This window comes from Aphelocoma coerulescens, chromosome 29 (assembly GCF_041296385.1).
Source record: "Aphelocoma coerulescens isolate FSJ_1873_10779 chromosome 29, UR_Acoe_1.0, whole genome shotgun sequence".
Taxonomy (NCBI): domain Eukaryota; kingdom Metazoa; phylum Chordata; class Aves; order Passeriformes; family Corvidae; genus Aphelocoma; species Aphelocoma coerulescens.
Window position 1 is genome coordinate 1751597 of NC_091042.1, and position 21247 is coordinate 1772843.

The window sequence follows — 21247 nt, forward strand, 5'->3', positions numbered from 1 at the left end:
ACGCCCCCCCCTCATTTCCACGCACCCTCACGCCCAGCTTGGCACAGGGCACCCCCCTCACTGCGCCCCCCACCAGCCCACCCCCCCCGTACCCCACGAGTGTGCGTGGGACCGACCCTGCCCTCCCCCCGTGGCCGAACCTCCCCGTGCCCCCCCTTCCCTCCCCCGCAGCGGCGGCGCCGGGCCGCGCGCCCCCCCCAACCCCCCCCCGCCGCGGCGCCGGGCCCCGGGGAGCGCTGATTAATCATTAATTAGCAGCCGCCGGCGGGGCCGTGTCCCTGCGGCCCCACGCGGAAGTCGCGCCGCGCGGGGGGTGGGGGGCCCGTGCTGGGGCTCCGTGGGGCTCCCGGTCCACCCCCGGCCCGCGGTCCGGTGATGCTGCAGCACCGGAACCGGCCGCCACCGTGGGCACGGCGGGGACACGGGGCGTGGGGTGGATGGGCTGCGTCCCCCCACGGCCCCGCCCGCCCCACGCGGGGGTCTTTGGGGGAGTCACCCCGTGGGGGCGTGGGGGGGGAGTGATACCCCGGCGTGGGGGTGGCAAAAAAAACTGTGGAAGGGGCAGGGCGGCCGCGGGAGCCGTCCCGGTGGGATGCGGGCGGAGGGGCTCGGGCTCCCGCATCCCCGCACACGCGTGGGCAGGGCCGCGGCGGCCCCGCGGGGCTCCTCTTCCCCGGTACAGCGCGGCCGGTCACCGCAGCACTGCGGGTTGTGGGGAGGGTCCGTTGCCGGTGCCTCCCGGTGGCTGCCCAGCTGCGGGGGCGCGGACCGGCCGCCACGGGGATGGGCGCGGGGGCGGGCAGGCGGGGGCGGGGACGGCCGGGACGCCCCGGCGGCCCCGTGTGATGCGGAGCGCGGCAGTGGCGGCGGCGCGGCCCTTCCCCGCGGAGCGCCGCGGTCCGGTGTGGGGCTGCCCCGCCGGGATCCCCGGGGCTCCGGTGGGTGCCGCCGGGGATGTCCGCCCCGGCGCAGCCTGACGCTCCCGGCTCCTTCCAGGTGAGCAGACCGGAGCCCTCCCGGCCGTCGCGGGCTCCGTGCGGCCCGGTTCGGTTCTGCCCGCAGAGCCGGGGGCCGCCGATGGCAGCGCCGTGGCGGGGCCGCGCCGCCCGGGGCCGCCCGGTGCTCACCGCCTGCTCTCGCCGCAGAGCCCCCGGAGGCTCCCGAAGCGCAAGAGCCGCTTCAAGCGCTCGGACGGCAGCACCTCGTCCGACACCACCTCCAGCATCCTCCGCAGGCAGGTGAGCGGGCCGGCACCGGCACCTACACCGGCACCGACACCAGCACTGGCACTGGGGCGGGGCAGCCCCGCCAGCCCCGGGGCCGCCGCTGTTGCGGCTCCGCATTGAAGCACGGACCCGGGATGGGGACCGGGGAGCGGCCGAGCATCTCCCACCCCAACCTCCGCACTGGAGGGAACGACGGGGCCGCCTCCGCCCCGCCGCTCCCCCGGGACCGGGGCTGGGCGCCGGCACCGGGCGCCGGTGGCATCGCAACAGCCGCTCCCCGCGGCTAAAAATAGCGAGTGCTGCGTCAGGGCCGGGCCGGCGGCGGGCACCGGCACTGCGGCGCGGGGGGCGGCCCCGGGAAACTGAGGCAGCGGAAGGGGAACGGGCCGGCAGGAGGTGTAGAGGGGGCCGCGGGGCTCCCCGCCCGCTCCCGCAACCGGCACTGGGCCGCCTCTTCGCGCTGCCAGGGAGAGGCACGGACCCCTCCGCTGCCCCCCACCCGGTGCTCCGGTTCCCTCCGGCCGCCGGCGGGTGAGCGGGTACCGGGGAGGCCCCGCGGAGGGCGGGGGGTTCCTGTAGGGGCGGCCTCAGGAGGCGCAGAGCGGCCCAAGCATCCCGTTCCCCTCGTGGTAGGGTGGCATCTGCTGTTCGGTACTCCCCGGTACCCCCAGGGACCCCGCGACCCGGCCCGGCACCCGGCGCTGCCCCTTCAGCACCTCGGAGAGGGCCCAGCTGGGCCCCGCCATGTGCCCGGTACCGGCGCCGGTGCTCGATGCCTGGTGCCCGGTGCAGGTGTCCGCGGCCGCTCCCGCCGCTGTCCGAAGCCCCCACCCCGCCGAGCGCTGCCCCGAGGTCCCCGGGCGGGCCGCGAGCCGTCCCGGGCCGGTCCCGCCAGGGCCCGTCCCGCTGCGCGGTAACGGGGCGGGCCGGCCCGGTCCCCCGGGGCCCGTCGCTGCCCCCCTCCTCGGGGGCGGGGGGGGGGGGGGGCGCGGCGGGGGGGCGGGAGCGGCTCCGGCCCCGCCGCAGGGCTCGCCCTGCAGACGGGGCTGCTGCCGGCTCGGGGCAGGACCGGAGCCGCCGCACCGGAGCATGGAGGTACCCACCGGGACCCCCCGCCGCCGCCCCGGAACCCCGAGCTGCGCACTGCGGGAGGCTGCACGGCCCCTCTGCCGCTGCTCCGGGACTCCCCTCTCACCCAGAGCTCTCCTCTTGGCAAACTATCCCCCCCCGGGCCACCGGGAGCTGTGCCGGTGACCCGTCCGGGGGCAGCTCATCGGGACTGCTCGGGACTCCCGGCTGCCAGCGGAGCCCCCCGGCGACCCCCGCCAGAGAGGCGCCGGAACCCCCCGCCAGCACCGGGAAGGGGGAACGGCGACCCCCAACACACACCCACCCACCCCTCCCGGGCCGAGCGGCGGGGGCGGCTCCGTGCGCCCCGGGGGGGGGCGGTGGGAGGCGGGGGCGGGGAGGGGCGGGGAGGGGCGGTGGCGGCGGAGCGGGCAGGGCCAGCCGGAGCCCGAGCCGCAGCCGGAACCGGAGCCGGTGCCGGTGGAGCGGGGCGGGGGGGCGCGGGCGGCTCGGCTCGGCTCGCCCCGTCTATGTCGTTTTCTGACTCCAGCGCTACCTTCCTGCTCAACGAGGTACCGGCTCCGGTACCGGTCCCGGTACCGCCGGGACCGTGCGCGGGGGGCCGCGGTCGGGCTGGGGGGGGAGCTGCGCCCTCCGGGGTGGTGATGGCACACGAGGGGGGTGTGCCTCGGGGGGGGGGCCGTGCCCGGTGCAGGGTTCATGCCCGGTGCGGGGGGTGCTGTGCCGCCCCCCGGCCCTTTGTTCCTCGCCGCCGCTCTCGTCCCCCCCCGGCAGATACCGCCGGGACCGGGACCAGGCGGGACGAGAATCCCGATACCCCCGGCCGGGGACCCCGCGGGGGCCGATGCTCCAGGCCGGGGGGTGGCTGCATGGGGGGGTCGTGCTGGAGAGGGGGCTGGAGATGCTGTACTGGGGGGCCTCACTGGGGTGATGGGGATGTCGTACTGGGGGGCCTCACTGGAATGCTGCGGAGCCGTACTGGGGATGCTGGGGGGTGGGGGAGGCTCGGGGCGCGGGGGGCGGTGACGATGCTGGGGGGGCCGTGCTGGGGAGGCCATGTTGGGGGGGGCTATGCTGGGAAACCATTTTGCCTGCGGGGGGGGCTGGGGGGGGCCAGGCTCCCCCCAGTGTGAGCGGGGTGGGATGTGCAGGTTAGCGGGGGGCGGTGCTGGGCAGCGGCGCTGAGCTCAGCCCGGCAGGGCCCGGGGGGCCTCGGGGGGGGGGGGGGGGCTCAGCCACATCCAGGGACCTATAAATATTTCACCGCAGCTTCTGCGCCTGTTCCAGGCGCAGCGGGCGGTGGGTAAATACCGGCGCGGCGGGGAGGGGGAGCCGGGGGTGCTGCGCTGAGCACCCCAGGGTGGGGGGCGGCAGCGGCGAGACCCACATCCCCAGGGTGACAGGGGTCATCTCCTCATCCCTGGGGCTGCGGGGGTCTCCACCGTCACCCCCCTAGCACGTGGGGGCTGCACCCCAGGGCAGCTGTGCTGGGTGATGCCACCGTGGACCCCCGAGAGCTGGAAGGGGGTCGGTAGGGTCCCCACGTGAGGCTGCCATCGCCTCAGCACGAGGTCCCTCTTTGTGGGGGTTCCCCTCACAGCCCCCCGGCACTCAGCCCCGTTCCCCCAGGGCTCGGCGGACTCCTACACCAGCCGCCCATCCCTGGACTCCGACGTGTCCCTGGAAGAGGACCGTGAGGGTGCCCGGCGCGAGGTGGAGAGCCAGGCTCAGCAGCAGCTCGAGAGGGCCAAGGTATGGATGGGGAGACACCCAGGCCATGGCCCGGGGTCGCTGCCAGGGCCCGGGGGTGCTGATCACCCCCCCAAACGCCCCTAGCACAAGCCGGTCGCCTTCGCTGTGCGCACCAATGTCAGCTACTGCGGGGCGCTGGACGAGGAGTGCCCAGTGCAGGGAGCCGCCATCAACTTTGAAGCCAAAGATTTCCTGCACATCAAAGAGGTCAGCTGGGGTGCTGGGGGGGGTCTGTTCAGGGCCAGGGACCTCCCCTGCTCTCACCTGTGCCCTGTCCTCACCCAGAAATACAGCAATGACTGGTGGATCGGGCGCCTAGTGAAGGAGGGGGGGGACATCGCCTTCATCCCCAGCCCCCAGCGCCTGGAAGCCATGAGGCTCAAGCAGGAGCAGAAAGCCAGGTAGGGATGGGATCCCCTGGCCCCACCCTGGGGCCCCCAACACTCGCTCACCCCCTTCTTCCCCAGGAGAGCTGGCAATGCCTCGGGCCTCGGCGACAGCGGGAGCCGGCGATCGCCTCCCCCCTCCTTAGGTAAGGGCAGATCTTGGCCCAGGGGAATTGTGGGGGTCCCGGGGGGGGTCCCCACTTTACTGTCACCAACCTCTGTCTCTTCTCTCCCCAAGCCAAGCAGAAGCAGAAGCAGGTAAGTCCCAGGTGCAGGGCTGTGCTCTGGGCAGGGGGAGGTGAGGAGGGGGCTGCAGGCAGGGGCAAGAGTGGCTGCTTCTGGGGTGGGAGCAGAGACCCCCCTCTCTTTCCTGATTATGGGGCTGGGCTGGCTCCAGGATGCCGTGACTGTCTGGAATATGCTCATTGACCCTTCCTGGCTGGGGGTGGGAGCGCAGGGCACTGACACGTCCCCGTGTACCCCTGCAGACGCAGCACATCCCACCCTACGACGTGGTCCCCTCCATGCGGCCTGTGGTGCTGGTGGGGCCCTCCCTGAAAGGATATGAGGTATGGGGGGGCTGCAGGGTGGCCTCGTTGTTCCCTTGGGATGGTCGCCTGTGCCCCTTGTCCCTTCCCTGCCCATCCTGTGCCGGCGGCGGGCAGATGGTGGGGCCGAGGGCGGCTGGCAGGGTGCTGAGCGGCTGCCACCTCCCTGCCGGTGCCATCTGCCGTGGCTCACCGGGCTGGCGGCCCCGTGGCAGGTCACCGACATGATGCAGAAAGCCCTCTTCGACTTCCTCAAGCACAGATTCGATGGCAGGTGAGACCATCACGCCGCTCAGAGCCCCCCCTCCTTCCACGGCATGAGGGTCCCCAGGTGCCCATGGTGTCCCTGTGCTCCCCAGGATCTCCATCACCCACATCACAGCTGATCTGTCCCTGGCCAAGCGCTCCATCCTCAACAACCTGGGCAAGCAGGCGATCCTGGAGCGCTCCACCACCCGCTCCAGCATTGGTGAGGGGCCAGGCTCACTCCGGGGGTGCAGGGACCCCCTCCCAGGGGTCAGCCCAGCCTGACACGGCCCCCCCCGTGTCCCCCCAGCCGAGGTGCAGAGTGAGATCGAACGCATCTTCGAGCTGGCCAAGTCCCTGCAGCTGGTGGTGCTGGATGCTGACACCATCAACCACCCGGCCCAGCTGGCCAAGACGTCCCTGGCACCCATCATCGTCTACGTCAAGGTGTCCTCGCCCAAGGTGAGGGGTGACCACGGCTCTGGGGGGGTCCTGGCTGCCCCCCGTGGTGCCATCACTCCCCTCTCCCCTCCCCAGGTCCTGCAGCGGCTCATCAAGTCCAGGGGCAAGTCCCAGGTGAAGCACCTCAACGTGCAGATGATGGCAGCCGACAAGCTGGTGCAGTGTCCCCCGGTGAGCCAGCCGGCCCCCCCACCCTGGGGATGCCTGGGGGGATCCCCAAGCCCTCCCTGACCCCTCTCACCCGCCCCCCCCAGGAGCTCTTTGACGTGATCCTGGATGAGAACCAGCTGGAGGATGCCTGTGAGCACCTGGCTGAGTACCTGGAGGTTTACTGGCGTGCCACGCACCACCCACCACACGCCCCCCACGCTGTCCCCTCGCCCACCGGACTCCCGGGCCTGCAGGTAACCCTACGGCCCCCTCCCTGCTCCCACGGGGGTATAGGGTGGGGGGACAAACAATCCCCCACTGGCCCCACGGGGACTCAGCACAGGGGTGCTGGGGCCGGGGAGGCTGCACAGGCCCCCACCCTGTCCCCCCAGCCCCTCCCTGCTCCCCACAGGGGTCTGCAGAACAGGGTGAGGGGCGCACAGGTCAGAACTGGGGACACACAGCCCCATTCCATGCTCCTCATGGGGATCCAGCACTGGGCTGTCCAGGCTGGGGGGGGGGACATGCAGCTCCCCGGTCCCCTCCCTGCTCCCTACGGACAGCTGGCACAGGGGTCCACAGATGGGGTGGGGGACACACAGCCCCCCTCCCTGCTTCCCACGGGGACCCGGCACAGGGTGCCAGGGCCGGGGGGCACACGCAGCCCCCACCGCAGCCCCTCCCTGCCCACAGAGCCAGCAGCTGCTGGGGGAGCGGGGCGAGCACTCGCCGCTGGAGCACGACAGCCTGATGCCATCAGATGAGGCGGGGGACACCTCGCCCCAGCCTTGGGGGGCCACATCCCAGCGCAGCTCGCGGCACCTGGAGGAGGAGGAGGAGTACGGGGACCCCTACCCCGACCTGTACCAGCCCCACCGGCACCACGGCAGCGGTCCCGGCACGCCGGAGCGCCCGAGCGAGCGCAACCACGACAGGAACTGGCAGCGCAGCCGGCCCTGGGCCAAGGACAGTTATTAGGGGTGGGGAGAGGGGGGGCACGGCTGGGAACCGGCCCCCCCAAACCCCGGGCGCTCCCCGCCTCGCCCCAGCCCCGCGCTGGGGGTGCTCAGACAATCGAACTCCGCACCGGCAGCTTCCTCTGGCCCGGCCCCCCGGGCACGTCTTCAGCCATAAGCACAGCGCGGGGGGGGGGCCCGGCGGCCAGGATGCCCTGGGACTCCCCGCCAAAGGTTTGGGGAGCCTGGGGACGGACACATGCCTTCGCCCTGCCTCAGTTTCTCCCTCGCCCCGAGCCCTGCATCACAGGTCGGCTCATTCTCCGCAGGGCAGCTGCCATGGACAGTGGGTGCCCCCCCCCCCTCAAAAAGGGGGGGTAAAGAAGGGGGGGCAGTTGTAGCAGCATCCCCCACCCCGCACAGACCCGAGGAAGAAAGGGAAGGTGCCTGCTCACCCCCGGGACCTGGCCTGCCCCCTCCCCACCCCTGCATGGGACCCCCGGGAGAAGTGGGTCACACCACTCGCTTCGCTCTGCACCGATTCCCCCGCCCCGGTCACCGCAGCCAAACCCCTCCTGCCCCCCGGGATGGGGAGGGCAGAGTGGGGGGGCTGCATGGGGTGTGGGGGCCGCTCCACGCTTGCACCCACTGCCCTGTCCCTGACACCCCCCTGTCCACGCTGTCACCGCACGTCACCACAGAGTCCTGTAAATACGGCGCCCACTGCCCTCGGCCGGGGGTCCTGGCGTGGGCTGAGCCCCCCCCGGGGCCATTACTGGTGGGGAGGGGGGGGAAATGGGGTGGGGGCCACAGATTTGTTATAATTTCTTTTGTAGAAAGCACTGATTTCCCTGTAATTGGTTTCAGAAACACACGAGTGCTCAGAGGTGCTGGCGTCTGTCTGTGGAGGGGACATGGGGGAACCTGCTCTGGGATGGGGGAGAGGGACACTGCTGGTGGGTTCTGAGCACCTCCAAGTGCCCCTTTGGGGCACTGCTGGCTTCTGTCCCCACGGGAGGTGGCACCCAGGGGCCAGGGAAGGGAGAGGACGAGGAGGTGCCGCTGGTAACGCTGCTGCCGGTTTATTCCTGCAGCCTGGAGCTTCAGCTACAAAAAAAACCCCAAAAAACCCAAAGGATGAGGTGCAGACAGTTCCCAGGACAGCCCAAAATCCAGCCCTGCCCCGGCAGCAGGGAGGAACTGGCCCCCAAACAGCCTCCGGCAGCTCCTCCGCTCCATGGGGAAAGTGGGGAGGGGGACTGGGAGAACAGGGGGGATATTCGGGATAATCCCAGCCCCAGTCTCTGCTTGTGGGCAGTCCTGGTTGCGCAAGGAGCTGGGAAAAGAACAGCCAGAGCAGTCCTGGCAGCCTTGCTGGTCCTGTTGTCCCCGGAGAGGTGACGAGGAAGGGCCAGCGGGGCCTCAGGCGAAGATGGTCTCCTCCCGCCGCTTCTTGGTGAGGATGGTGCCAGGCTTGTGCTGGGCATCGGGGTGGTTGGCCAGCTCGGGGGGACAGGAGGACACGGGGCTCTCCAGGATTGCCTGCTTGAGGTCGTAGAACACCGTGGAGTCCTCCTTGGTGAGGAAGGTGATGGCCACACCGCTCTTCCCCGCTCGGCCCGTCCGCCCGATGCGGTGGATGTAATCTGGGGGGGGGCACGAAGGGTTCAGTGTGGGCAGCGCCAGGGCCAGACACTCCCTGCACCCCCCCTGCACTCCCAGTACCAGGGCCGGGCACTCCACAGCCCCCTGGGTGTGGCAGCACTGAGGCTGGGCACCCCACACACTCCCAGTACCAGGGCTGGGCATCTACAGTGCTCCCAGTACCAGGACTAGACTCCCGCAGCACTCCCAGAACCAAGATCAGGCACCCCCCCTGCACTCCCAGTACCAGGGCTGGGTACCCCCACAGCCCCCTGGGTGTGGCAGCACCGGGTCTGGGCACCCCCACCCCCAGAACCAATGCCAGGAACCGGCCCCCCCAGCCCCCCTGACACAGGCAGCAGCACCAGGGCTGGGCATCCCCCCCCCCCAATCCCAAGAACCAGGGCTGGGCACCTCTGCAGCCCCCCTGGTGAGGGCAATACCAGGGCCAGGCACACCCTGCACACCCAGTACCAAGGCTGGGCAACCTCACAGCCTCTTCAGTGTGGCAGCACCAGGGCTGGGCAACCCCCCAGAACCCCTCCAGTGCTGGTAACACCAGGGCCAAGCACCCCCAGCATGGGCAGCACACCCCCCCCAGCCCTGCTGGCACAGGCAGCACCGGAGCTGGGCACCCCCCCAGGCCCCCCCAGCCTCACCCTCGATGTTCTTGGCCATGTCGTAGTTGACCACCATAGAGACATCGTGGATGTCGATGCCACGTCCGGCCACATCCGTGGCCACCAGGATGTCCTTGGCCCCGGCCTTCAGGTTGGAGAGGGCGAACTCCCGCTGCTCCTGGCCCTTGCCGCCGTGCAGGGTGCAGGCGTTGTACTGTGGGAACAGGGGGGGTCAACATCGGGGAGTCCCCACGTGGGGAGGAGGGGGACAGGGCTCAGGGTGACCCCCCCCCAGCCCAGACTCACCCCCATCTTCTCCAGGGACTTGGCCAGCACATCGCAGCCCTTCTTCTGGTTGACAAAGATGATGATGGGCGGGTCGAAGCCCTGCTCCAGGATGGCCAAGAGCTTCTTCCTGTAGAGGAGAAGGAAGAGACAGTTGGGCAAAGAGAGGCTGAAGCACCCTGCGGAGTCCCCATCACCCTCACACCCCCAGGCCACCCCCAAACCCCGTGCTCCCCACCTCTTTTCCGACTCGGACATGAGGAAAACCTTCTGTTCCACCCTCTCGTGGGGTTTGCCGGCGGAGCCGATGTAGACCACGGCCGGGCGCCGCAGGTAACTGCGGGCCAGGCGCTCCACCGCCGGCGGCATGGTGGCCGTGAACATGACAGTCTGCAAGGGAACGGGGCAGGGACGTCCCGTGAGGTGGGAACGTCCCCCAGCGAGGTGGGAACATCCCCCAGCGAGGTGAGGATGCCCCCCAGTGAGGTGAGAATGTTCCCCCAATGAAGAAGGAATGACCCCGGTGGGGCAGGAATGTCCCCCCACGGAGCAGGAACATCCCACAGTGAAGCAGGAATGACCCCAGTGGGGCAGGAATGTCCCCCACATGGAGCAGGAACATCCCACAGTGAGGTAGGAATGACTCTGATGGGGCAGGAACATCCCCCCACAGAGCAGGCACATCCCCCAGGGAAGCAGGAATGACCCCACTGGGGCAGGAACATCCCCCCACGGAGCAGGAACATCCCACAGTGAGGTAGGAATGACTCTGATGAGGCAGGAACATCCCCCCACAGAGCAAGCACATCCCCCAGGGAAGCAGGAACAACCCCAGTGGGGCAGGAATGTCCCCCCCATGGAGCAGGAACATCTCTCAATGAGGTAGGAATGACTGCAGTGGGGCAGGAACATCCCCCCACAGAGCAGGCACATCCCCCAGGGAAGCAGGAATGACCCCAGTGGGGCAGGAATGTCCCCCCCATGGAGCAGGAACATCCCACAGTAAGGTAGGAATGACTCTGATGGGGCAGGAACATCCCCCCACAGAGCAGGCACATCCCCCAGGGAAGCAGGAATGACCCCAGTGGGGCAGGAATGTCCCCCCCATGGAGCAGGAACATCTCTCAATGAGGTAGGAATGACTGCAGTGGGGCAGGAACATCCCCCATGGAGCAGAAGCAACCCCCAGTGAGGTAGGAATGACCCCAGCAGGGTAGGAATGCTCCCCCATGGAGCAGTGACATCTCCATGCCGGGCAGGATTGTCCCCCATGGAGCAGAAATGTCCCCCATGGGGCAAAAATGTCCCTTTGTGGGGCAGGAATGACCCCTCATGAGGCAGGAACATCCACTGTGCGGCAGGAATGTCCCTCCACAGAGCAGGAATGTGACTCCCATTCCCTCAACCCCTTCTCCAAAAGCCCAAATTGCCCCTTCCCACCCCATGGATCCCCTCCCAGCCCCACCAGAGCCATTCCTACTTCATTGAGTGATGTTCCTCCTCCATGGGAAGACACTCCTGCCCCACTGGGTGGTTCTGACTTCACTGGGGGATGCTCCTGCTCACTGGGGGGGGACATTCCTGCCCCATCAGAGTCATTCCTACCTCACTGTGGGACGTTCCTCAACCCCTCATGCACACCCACTTGTCTGTACTTGTGCTTCCCGGACTCAAAGTTGGCCAACATCTTCTCGGGGTCCTCGGCCTCGTCGGTGTCGGGTTTCTGGTTGGTGACGGGCATGTGCTCCAGGATCTTCTGCACGTCGGGCTCGAAGCCCATGTCGATCATGCGGTCGGCCTCGTCCAGCACCACGTAGGTGCAGCGGCTCAGCACCAGGTACCGGTTCTCCAGCACGTCGATGAGCCGGCCTGGCGTGGCGATGACGATCTAGGGGGAATAGGGGGTTTGGTGGGAGCAGTCCGGGGCTGAGCCACCCCCCTGGGACCCCCCAAACCCGCCCCGCTCACCTCGCAGCCCATGCGCAGGCGGAAGCCCTGGTCCTCGCGGGAGATGCCGCCGATCACGGCCACGGTGCGGATGCCCAGGGGTTTCCCAAATTTGATGGTTTCCTCCTCAATCTGCTGGGCCAGCTCACGGGTGGGGGCCAGGATGATGGCGTAGGGCCCCTGGTCTGACTCCTCGATGCTGCAGCATGGTGGGATATTGTTGGGTCACCCACGCTGCCACATGTGTGCCCTCCAGCCTCACCCTCTCCCCTCCACCGTGTCACCCTGTAACCTTGCCTCAATCCCTCGGCAGTGTCACCCTGTCACCCCACCCTGTCACCTCCAGGGTGCCACCCTGTCCTGACCCCTCTGCAGTGTCACCCCGTGCCACAGGCAGCATCCCCGCCCCGCACCGGTCGATTTTGGGGAGGGTGGTGATCCACACGAGCAGCGGGATCAGGAACGCCGCCGTCTTGCCGCTGCCGGTCTCAGCCACGCCGATGATGTCCCGGTTCTGCAGCCCGATGGGGATGGCCTGGCGCTGGATCGGGGTCGGCTCCTGCCAGGGGGAGCAGGTTGGAAGCAGAACTTCTCCTCTTCCCCCTCTCTGAACTCCTGATAACCCCTTTTTCCCCCCTCCCCAGCCTCCCCTCTCCGTGCCCACCTTGTATCCACACTTGTCAATGACCTCCAGGATGTGGGGGGGCAGGGAGGAGTCCTTCCAGGAGCGGATGGGATTTGGGATCTTGCCCCCCTTGGTGGTGATGCTGTAATCCTCGCGGAAGATGCGCCAGTCCCTGTCCGTCATCTCGTCCAGCTTCTTCTGGGACCAGTGCCGGTCATCCCAGCGCTGCTTGGCCTCCTTCTTCCGCAGCTTCCGCAGCCGTGCCCTGGCCGGAGGGAGGGAAGGGATGGGGAAAAGGGGATAGGGAAAAGGGAATGGGGGAAAGGGGAGAGGAAAAGGAAGATAAGGGAAAAGGGAATGGGGGAAAGGGAAAAGGGGGATGAGAGCAGAGTGAGGAAAAAGATGACAAAAAGGAGTGAGGAAGGAGGTAAGGAAGAGAAAAGAGGAAGGGCATAGGGCTCGCCCTGGACCTCCAGAACTCTTCTGCCAACTTCTGCAGGACCTGCTGCAGCCCAGCTCCACATCCCAGCCAAGCCAAGCCAAGCCAGCCAGCACCCCGCACACCCCTCAGCACCCTCCCAGCTTCCCCAAAACCTCACTCCTCCTGCTCCTTCTCCTCCAGCGTCCGCCTCTTCTCCATCAGGTCCCCGTAGAACCGCGACTGCTCCCGTTTCTGTTGCTTCAGGTCGATGCCGGCAATGAAGCCGCGGCCCAGCAGCTGCACCTGGTGCCTCTCCTTGTACCTGGAGCAGGGTGGGAGCATCAGGAGCAGGACGGGGGGCTGCCTTGCACCCTGCAAGGACACCCCCAGCCCCAGGGGCACCCCAGCACTCACAGGGGATTGTAGTCGATGGACGTGTCCTCCGACGCGTCCCACTCGAACACGAACTTGCGGTCGTTGAGGTGCCGCGTGCGCCGGCGCTTCTTCACCCCCCCCAGGTACCGCTCCTGCAGGACCCCAGGCTCAGCGGGACCCCCCATCCTCCCCCTGGCCCCCCCAGACAAGCCCCCAGCCCCACCTTGATGGCGTGGAGCTCTTTGCTCTTATCCTTCTCCTCCCGGATCTTCTGCCTGCCCTCCTCGTCCTCGGTGCCGTTGGTCTCCCGCTCCATGCGTTCGCGGCGCTCGCGCCGCTCGCGCTCCTGGGGGTCTTCTGGGGAGCAGGGGAAGGGGCTCAGAGCCAGCCCTCACCCCGAGGGCTGTGTAGGGGGCTCCAAGGATGACCCCTTACCCAACATCTTCCTGCCCATCTCCTGGAACTGCTTCCTCTTCTTCCTCTCCTCCTCCAGCAGCCGCTGCCGCTCCTCCACCTCCTGCTGCCGCCGCCGCAGGGCCTCGGCCTCCCGCTCCGCCTTGGACAGGAACTTGGGCTGGGATGGGAGAGATGCAGCGTCACACTGGGCCTGGCTGCCAGCCCCGTGCTGCTGTGGGTCCCCTCAGCCTTCTCTGCTCCTTCCCAGGGTCCCCCAGGCCTCCCCTCTCCCTCCTGGGTTCCTCCTCTCCCTCCCTGGATCCCCCAGACTTCTCCACTCCCTCCCAGGGGTCTCTCTGCTCCCTCCCCGTGTCCCCCAGCTCCGTTCTTCTTTCCCTCCTGGGGTCCCTCTGTGCCCCTCACCGGACCCCTCAGCCTTCCCCGTTCCCTCCCAAGGTCCTTCTGCTCCTTCCTGAGGGTCCCACCAGGCCTCCCCTCTCCCTCCTGTGTCTCCACAGCCTCCCATGTGCCCTCCCTACTCCCCCAGACCTCCCTGCTCCATCCCATGATCCCTCCTGGTGTTCCCTGGCACTCCCTGCTTCCTTCTGGGGTCCCTCTGTATCCCCAGGTTCCTCATCCCTCCCTGATCCCTCGCAGGGTTCCCCCTGCGGTGTCCCCCCAAAACATCTACACCCTCAGCAGAAGGAAGAGGCTCCTGTTCCTGCTCCCACCTTGGCTTCTGCCTCCTCTTCTGCCTTCTTCTTTGCCAGCAGCTCCTCCAAGGACAGCGGCTGTGCCTGGAAGTGGGGCCAGATGTCAGCACCACTCCCGGGGACCTGGATCCCCCTGGAGCCACTCCCAGACAAGCCCCCTCCTCACCTTCTCCTTCTTCAGGGCATTTTCCTCTTCTTCCTCTGCTTTCCGTGCATCCCGATCCTTCCGAGACTTTGAGTCCTTCCCCCTGCCCGGGGACAAACTTCCAAGGAAAACAGCTCAGAATCAGCCACCAGACACAGCCCTGGGAGCTCCCCAACCTCCAGAGGGTTTAGGAGACAGCAGGAACCCCTCCAAAAAGTGACAGGATCCACCTGGATCGCTTCCGGTCCTTGTCCCGCCGGTGCCCATCCTTGTCCCTGTCCCGCTCCTTCTTGCTGCGCTCACGGTCCCGCTCCTTGTGCCGCCGATCCCTGCGGGTCAGGGGGATCACAGCGTGACCCCAGAACACCCCACTCGCCCTCCGTGGGACCGTCAAAGCTCTTCCCAAAAACCCAGGGAGCCCTGGGCCCTCCTCACCTCTCTGTGGACTTGGAGCGGGACCGGGAGCGTGAGCGGCTCCGCCTCCGGTCCCGGGATCGGTGTCGCTTTCTGTCCTTGGCTGGGGAACCCTTGCGGTCCCGGTCCCGCTCCCTCTCCCGGTCGGGGGAGCGGGAACGTTTCCTCTCCTCCTTCACCGGGGACGCATCCCGATCCTTCTTGTCCGTCACTTCTCCGGCCATCTGCGGGGAAGGGTCAGCGGGAAGGACACCAGGGGGGCTCAAGGGGTGCAGAGGGACCCCAGGAGGGAACGCGGAGGGCTGGGAGGGGGACCCAGGGAGGGCACCGAGGAGCAGTGGAGACCCAGAAGAGCCACAGAGGAACCCCAAAAAGGCGCGGGGAGACGGTGAAGGACCCGGCGAGAGAACAGAGAGACGCCAAAAAGAAGCAAGGAGAGCTGGGGAACCCGGGGAGAGCGCAGAGGGACCCTCAGGAGAGAGTGGGGAACCCTGGGGCACCCCCGAGAGGGCACAGAGGGACCCCAGGAAGGAACGGGAAGGGCTGGGGGGCTCCGAGGAGAGAACGTGAAGGAAGAGGGGGAACCCGAGAGGGCACGGGGAGGCCCGGGGGGTGGGCGCAGAGAGGCCTGGGGGACACCGAAAGGGTTCCGGGAGGCCCGGGGTACGCGGCGCAACGGCGCTCCAGGCCCTGCCCCTGGCGAGCAGCACCGGGGCTCTGCCCGGTGCCGTGGCCCCAGGGCCCTCCAGCCCCCGGGCACCGAGGAGGTCGCCCGGGGGTGCCGGCAGTGCCCCTCGCTCCGCTCCCGCCGCTCCCCGCTCACCGCCGCAGCCCCGGGTTCAGCGCTGCCGCTCCGCCGCCGCCGCCGCCATGTCTGCCGGGTCCGCAGGGCACGCCGGGACGGCACGGGACTACAGCTCCCGGCAGCACTCGCGCCGTTAGACTACAACTCCCAGCATCCCTCACGCGTTCTCAGCGCCCCTGCGCGGTCGCAGCACCGCCGCGCCCCGTGATCCTTCCGCCGCGCGGCAGCTCCCCCCCCACCCCACTGCAATGAGTCCTGCGGGACCGTGTCCCCGCGTCCCTGAGCCCCCCGCATCCCGCAGGGACCGCCTGCGTGCCCAAATGAGGCCCCCGGGGCCGTGTCCCCACAGCCCTGAACACCCCAAATCCTGGAGGGACCCTCCCGAGTCAGTGTCCCCCCTGTACCCCCACACCCCAAATCCCACAGGGACCGCCCCAGGGCAGTGTCCCCACAGCCCTGTGCACCCCAAACGCTCCAGGGACCCCCCAGATCTGCTCCTGCAGGAGCCTCAAACCCCCACTGCATCCCCATTTACATGATAGGGGGACCCAGGCAGAGTCTGGGGGCAGCAGAAGAGGTGGGGGGTCCCTTTTGGCACCCCCCAAATCCCCCACCCCAGGGATTTTGCCTTCAGCACCAGCACCCAGGGGCGAAAGCACAGCCCCATGTCAGTGTCACCATCACCGATGACACCAACACGCCCCGAAACTCCCAACACCCACCAAAAAAACCAGGATCCCTCCCCAAAACACAGGGCCAGGCAGGGCTGCACATAGGTAGGTGTTATATTTCTGATAATAAATAAGCTTTTTAATAACACTGACATGGAACAGAGACACCCCCCCCAAGATAGTCCATAAAAGAGCCCCCCTCCCCCACCCACCAGGGTCCCCCAGGGCCAAGCAGCAGATGAGGGATGGGGTAAAGGGGGAGAAGACAGGATGAGTCCATGGATGAGCCCCATGATGTGCACCCCAAACCCCACAGGGATCCCCAGGACAGCATCCCTGTGTCCCCCAAACCCCACAGTGACGTCCCTGCGTTGATGTTCCTGAGGGTCTGGGCACCCCAAACCCCACAGGGGTCCCCCCGGGTTGATGTCCCCAGGGTCCTGTGCGCCCCAAACCCGCCCAGGGACTCCCTCAGGGTTGGGGACCAGGTGAAGACACCCCCCAGGCCCCCCCCCCTCCCATGGGGGCAGCCTCCCCAGGCTGGGGGTCTGGCAGGGCAATGGTGTGAGGGGAGGGCAGCAACCCCCCCATCCTCTTTAGTGGGGGGCTCCAGGGCCCTGTCCAGCCCCCTCACCCCATTCTGGGGGCTTGGGGGGGGGGGTCAGAAGGTGTGTGAGTGTGGGGTCATTCCCGTCCCCCCTTCACATGACGGAGCAGCTTTTTGCTTTTTCCTTCTTGAAGGTGGAGGAGATGAGCTCGGAGCGGCTGGGGAGGTGCAGGAGTCTCTTGGAGAGGCTGCGGGGGGGGCTGCGGGGCGGCTGCGGGGGGGCTTTGCTGAGACAGATGCCGGACACTGTCCGGAAGATGCTGTGGACGCTCTTTTCCGAGGTGAAGGCTGAGCATTCCAGGTATCCCTCGGCTCCCAACTGCCTGGCGGCCGCACAGCCCTGGAACCAGCCCCGCATCAGATGGACACCCCAAACTCACCCCCCTGCAAGCACTGGGATCCCCCCAAACCCACCCTCTGCAGACACTGGGATCCCCCCAAACTCACCCCCCTGCAAGCACTGGGATCCCCCCAAACCCACCCCCTGCAAGCACTGGGATCCCCCCCAAACTCACCCCCCTGCAAGCACTGGGATCCCCCCAAACCCACCCCCCTGCAAGCACTGGGATCCCCCCAAACCCACCCCCTGCAAGCACTGGGATCCCCCCCAAACTCACCCCCCTGCAAGCACTGGGATCCCCCCAAACTCACCCCCCTGCAAGCACTGGGATCCCCCCAAACCTACCCCCTTGCAAACACTGGGACCCCTCCAAATCCACCCCACATCAGACCAACAGGACCCCACCAAACCCACCCATCTGCAGCCACTGGGACCCCCAAATCCAACCCCCTGCGATCCCCCCAAACCCACCCCAACATCAGATGACCAGGACCCCCCAAACCCACCCCCCTGCAAACACTGAGACCACCCTAAATCCACCCTCCCACGACCACTGGGACACCCCAAACCCACCCCCCTGCAAACACCAGGACCACCCCAAACCCACCCCAACATCAGACCAACAGGACCCCCCCAAACCTGCCCACCCACGGCCACCAGGACCCCCCCAAACCCACCCCCCTGCAAACACCGAGACCACCCCAAATCCACCCTCCCACGACCACCCCAAACCCACCCCCAAATCAGAGCAGCAGGTGCCCAACCCCACCCCAGGGCCCCCTCGACCTGCTCGTAGGAGATGGGCGCCTGTTTCTGGTGCGAGAGCTCCAGGAGGGTGCTCAGGTCCGTCCGAAGGTCTGTCTTGCACCCGATGAGCAGCACCCGTGTGTTGGGGCAATAATCCAGGATTTCTGTCTTCCACTGAGGGGTGAGGGGCACGGAGCTGCTCTCAGGGACAGGGGACCCCAAAACCCTCTCCCTGTCACCCCAGAGGGTTGGCATCCCCGTGTCCCAGCACACCCCAGACCCCACAGAGACCCTCCTGGATCTGTATCCCCATGTCCCTGCACCCCCCAAACCCCACAGGAACCACAAACCCCATAGGGACTACCCAGGATAGCATCCTGACGGCCATGAACCCCCAAAACCCTGAAGGGATTCCCCAGGTCAGTGTCCTGACAGCCCTAAACCCCCAAAACCCTGAAGGGACTCCCCAGGTCAGTGTCCTGACAGCCCTAAACCCCCAAAACCCTGAAGGGATTCGCCAGGTCAGTGTCCTGACAGCCCTGAACCCCCAAAACCCTGAAGGGATTCCCCAGGTCAGTGTCCTGACAGCCCTGAACCCCCAAAACCCTGAAGGGATTCCCCAGGTCAGTGTCCTGACAGCCCTGAACCCCCAAAACCCTGAAGGGATTCCCCAGGTCAGTGTCCCTGTGCTCCCCAAACCTCACAGAAATCCTCCCCAGACAGTGTCCCTGCATTCCCTGAGCCCCCAAACCCCATAGAGACCTCTGAGGACAACATCCCTGTGCACTCCAAACCCTTCAGAGACCACCCCAGATTGTTGTTCCCCTGTCCCTGCACACCCCCTCATCCCCCACAAGGACCCCCTGGGCTGGTGTCCCCAATCTCTGAGCCCCTCAAACCCTGCAGGGTCAGCATCCCTGTGTCTGTGAGTCCCCCAAAGCTCACAGGGACCCCCTTGCATCAGTGTCCCCACATCTCTGAGCCCCCGAACCCCACGGGGACTCCCCTGAGTCAGTCTCTTTGTGTCCCCAGATCCCCCAATGCTCAAAGGGACCCCCCTGGGTTGGTGTACCCAATCTCTGAGCCCCCAAACCCTGCAGGGTCAGCATCCCTGTGTCTGTGAGTCCCCCAAAGCTCACAGGGACCCCCCCTGGGTCGGTGTCCCCGCATCCTTGAGCCCCCTAAACGCCACGGGGACACTGTCCTGGGGACTGAGCCCCCTCCCCACCTTCTTGGCTGCGCTGTCGAGGGTCTCGGGGCGGCTGATGTCGAAGCAGAGCAGGACGGCATCCGAGTCGCTGTAGCAGAGGGGACGCACGTTGTCATAGTAGGGAGAGCCTGGGGGAAAAGGGGGTGTCACCGCTCAGCCCCCCCGCCCCAGGGACACGAGAAAGGGGGTCTGGCAAAGGGACACAGCCCCCCATCCTGCCCAGGGTGGGGGCACAGCTCTAGAGCCCCCCAAAACAGACACAGCCCCATTCCTGCCTGGAGTGGGGGACATAGGTCTAGACCCCCCCCAAAAGGCCCGGGGGGCAAACAGCTCTTGAACTCCTCAAAAGGGACAAGGACCCCCAAACCAGATACAGCCCCCACTCCTGCCAGATGTGGGGGGTCACACAGCTCTAGAGTCCCCCAAAACAGACACAGCCCCTAAAAGAGACACAGCTCCCCTCCTGCTCAGGGTGGTGGAGCTCTAGAGAACCCCAAAAAGGACACAGGGGCACAGTCCCCCCAAAAGACACAGAGCCACCTCCTGCCTGGGGTGGGGTGCACTGCCTTGGAGCCCCCCAAAAAAGACAGAGCCCACAAAAACAGACACAGCCCCCCTCCTGCCCAGCATGGGGGTTCACAGTTCCAGAGAACCCCAAAAGGGACAGGGGAACAGAGCTCTAGAGCCCTCTAAAACAGACACAGCACCTCAAAAGGGACGGGGGACACACATACCGAGACGCTCTCAAAAAAGACAACCCCTGCTCCTACCCAACGTGGGTGCACCGAGCTCTAGAGCCCCTCAAAACAGACACAGCCTCGTAAGAGGGACAGGCGGACACGCAGCTCTAGAGCCCCCCAAAAAGTACAGAGCCCCCCTCCTGCCGGGGTGAGGGCCACAGCTCTGGACCCCCCCCAAAACGCCACCTCCGTCCCCGCAGCCCATTAACGTCGCATCGCGCCTTCACGAGGCAGCGGGAAATGGATCCCGCGGTGTTTATGTAACAACCCCCCCCCGCCCCCCATTTTGGGGAGCCCCGGCAGCACCGAGGGGTGTCGAGGGGAGGGGACAGCCGGAGGAGGGGGTTGGACACCCTGCCACCCCCTCGGGGTCCTCGGGGACACGGAGCCGCCAGCACCGCACCCGGGACTGCGGGGGACGCGGTGCGGGGGGGGGGGGGGTGAGGGAGGGGGTCAGTGGGGTGAGGGGGGGGTTTCCGGGATGTCCATCCTCTCCACATCCCCCCCCCCCCCCGACCCCCCAAAGGCCTCGGAGGGGTTTCGCAGCCCAGACGCTCCGTGCACAGAATAGCAAAGAGGCTGCGCCAGCGCATCGCCATGGCAACCGGGGACCGGCGGGGACCCCCCCGCCGGGGGGGACACTGCAGCACCGGGCAGGGCTGCCCCGACCCCCCCAACTCTTCGGGGTGACCAGGGAAGAGCAACACCGGGATCTCCCATAATCCTCCCAATTCACAGGCAGGGCGCAGGGAGCACCCTGGACCCCACGCGGGGGGGGTCAACGGTGTAGGGATCCCCCCAAAGGAAGGGGTTCAGCCCTCTGTGACCCCCCCCCGGTGCGCCCGTACCTCCCACCGTGAGGTCGGTCCCTGGGGAGTAGCTGCGCCCCCCAGACCCGGGGATATGACCCTAGACCTGAAGCCCCCCCAGGGCGGCCACCAAGCTCCCGTCCGCCCCCGCAGGGACCACAAAGCACCCCCGGGGTTCCCAAAACACCACCGAGACGCCACTGTGGCCACCAACGCCCCTCCCCCCCAGCGCTGCAGGTCCCCCGAACACCCCCGGGACGCCAAAACACCCCGCTGCGGCGACCCCCCGCTCACTGCAGCCTCCCAACCCTGCCAGCCCCCGAAGCCCCAAACCACCTTCCTCTGCAAACAACCCAATCACCCCCTCCGGAGCCGGGGCTGCCCCCGCCCCACTCCACCGGTACCAGAACCCCCGCCAGCCCCCCGAACGTGCGCCGCGCGTGTCTCCCCCCGGTACCGGAGGTGTCCCAGAGGCTCAGTTCCACCCGCTGCTCCTCGCTGGCCAGACACGCCGTGTAGTTCTCAAACACGGTGGGCACGTACGTCTGCAATAGCACCGAGAGCGTCAGCGCCCGGTCCCGTTGCCGGCGCCCGCTGCTGATTCCCGGTGCCGGTCTGGGCTCACCTCGGGGTAGCAATCCTTGGCCAGCACCTGCAGCATGGCAGTCTTGCCGCACTGCACGTCGCCCACCAGCACCAGCTTGCACCGGGCCGGAGCGGCCGGTGCCGGCCTCCGCTCCCGCATGGCGGCGGCGGCGCGCACACACTCCCCCCTACTCTCACCCACCCACCGCCCTGCGCCCCGCCGCCGCAGCGCCCTTATATACCCCGCCGGCTCCAGGGCCCGCCCACGGCGGAGCCCGCCCGCCAATCAGCGCGGGGAATCCCGGACCGCCGGCCAATAGCGGAGAGGCAGAA

General features: G+C 67.7%; 3 protein-coding genes across 6 annotated transcripts; 1 reads left to right on the forward strand and 2 right to left on the reverse strand.

The window, feature by feature from the left end:
- The first annotated feature begins 873 nt into the window (after positions 1–873).
- On the forward strand, positions 874–7701 carry CACNB3 (calcium voltage-gated channel auxiliary subunit beta 3). Of its 3 annotated transcripts, XM_068997785.1 has the most exons (14): positions 877–996; positions 1146–1238; positions 3945–4067; positions 4152–4274; positions 4353–4468; positions 4535–4599; positions 4692–4711; positions 4942–5022; positions 5217–5275; positions 5361–5470; positions 5558–5709; positions 5785–5880; positions 5964–6113; positions 6553–7701. In XM_068997785.1, exons 1-14 carry the CDS (start codon positions 955–957, stop codon positions 6835–6837), a joined length of 1515 nt encoding a protein of 504 aa, XP_068853886.1. In that variant the 5' UTR covers positions 877–954; the 3' UTR covers positions 6838–7701. The 3 variants fall into 3 exon arrangements, with proteins under 3 accessions (XP_068853884.1, XP_068853886.1, XP_068853885.1); XM_068997783.1 differs by having other exon boundaries at positions 874–996; positions 4152–4468; XM_068997784.1 differs by lacking the exons at positions 877–996; positions 1146–1238 and adding an exon at positions 2825–2866.
- A 180-nt stretch (positions 7702–7881) lies between these two features.
- DDX23 (DEAD-box helicase 23) lies at positions 7882–15283 on the reverse strand. The gene is made up of 17 exons (XM_068997776.1): positions 15224–15283; positions 14422–14624; positions 14217–14315; positions 14008–14104; positions 13860–13925; positions 13168–13306; positions 12956–13089; positions 12772–12884; positions 12536–12679; positions 11976–12201; positions 11725–11870; positions 11333–11510; positions 11010–11252; positions 9603–9754; positions 9386–9494; positions 9119–9293; positions 7882–8461 (listed from the first exon to the last, which is right to left on the reverse strand). The coding sequence occupies exons 2-17, from the start codon at positions 14622–14624 to the stop codon at positions 8238–8240; spliced, it is 2448 nt and encodes an 815-aa protein (XP_068853877.1). The 5' UTR covers positions 15224–15283; the 3' UTR covers positions 7882–8237.
- Positions 15284–15790: 507 nt separating this feature from the next.
- RND1 (Rho family GTPase 1) lies at positions 15791–21112 on the reverse strand. 2 transcript variants are annotated; one of them, XM_068997812.1, is made up of 5 exons: positions 20955–21112; positions 20787–20874; positions 18799–18908; positions 17610–17744; positions 15809–16823 (listed from the first exon to the last, which is right to left on the reverse strand). In XM_068997812.1, the coding sequence occupies exons 1-5, from the start codon at positions 21072–21074 to the stop codon at positions 16578–16580; spliced, it is 699 nt and encodes a 232-aa protein (XP_068853913.1). In that variant the 5' UTR covers positions 21075–21112; the 3' UTR covers positions 15809–16577. The 2 variants fall into 2 exon arrangements, with proteins under 2 accessions (XP_068853914.1, XP_068853913.1); XM_068997813.1 differs by lacking the exon at positions 17610–17744 and having other exon boundaries at positions 15791–16823.
- Between the last annotated feature and the right edge of the window lie 135 nt (positions 21113–21247).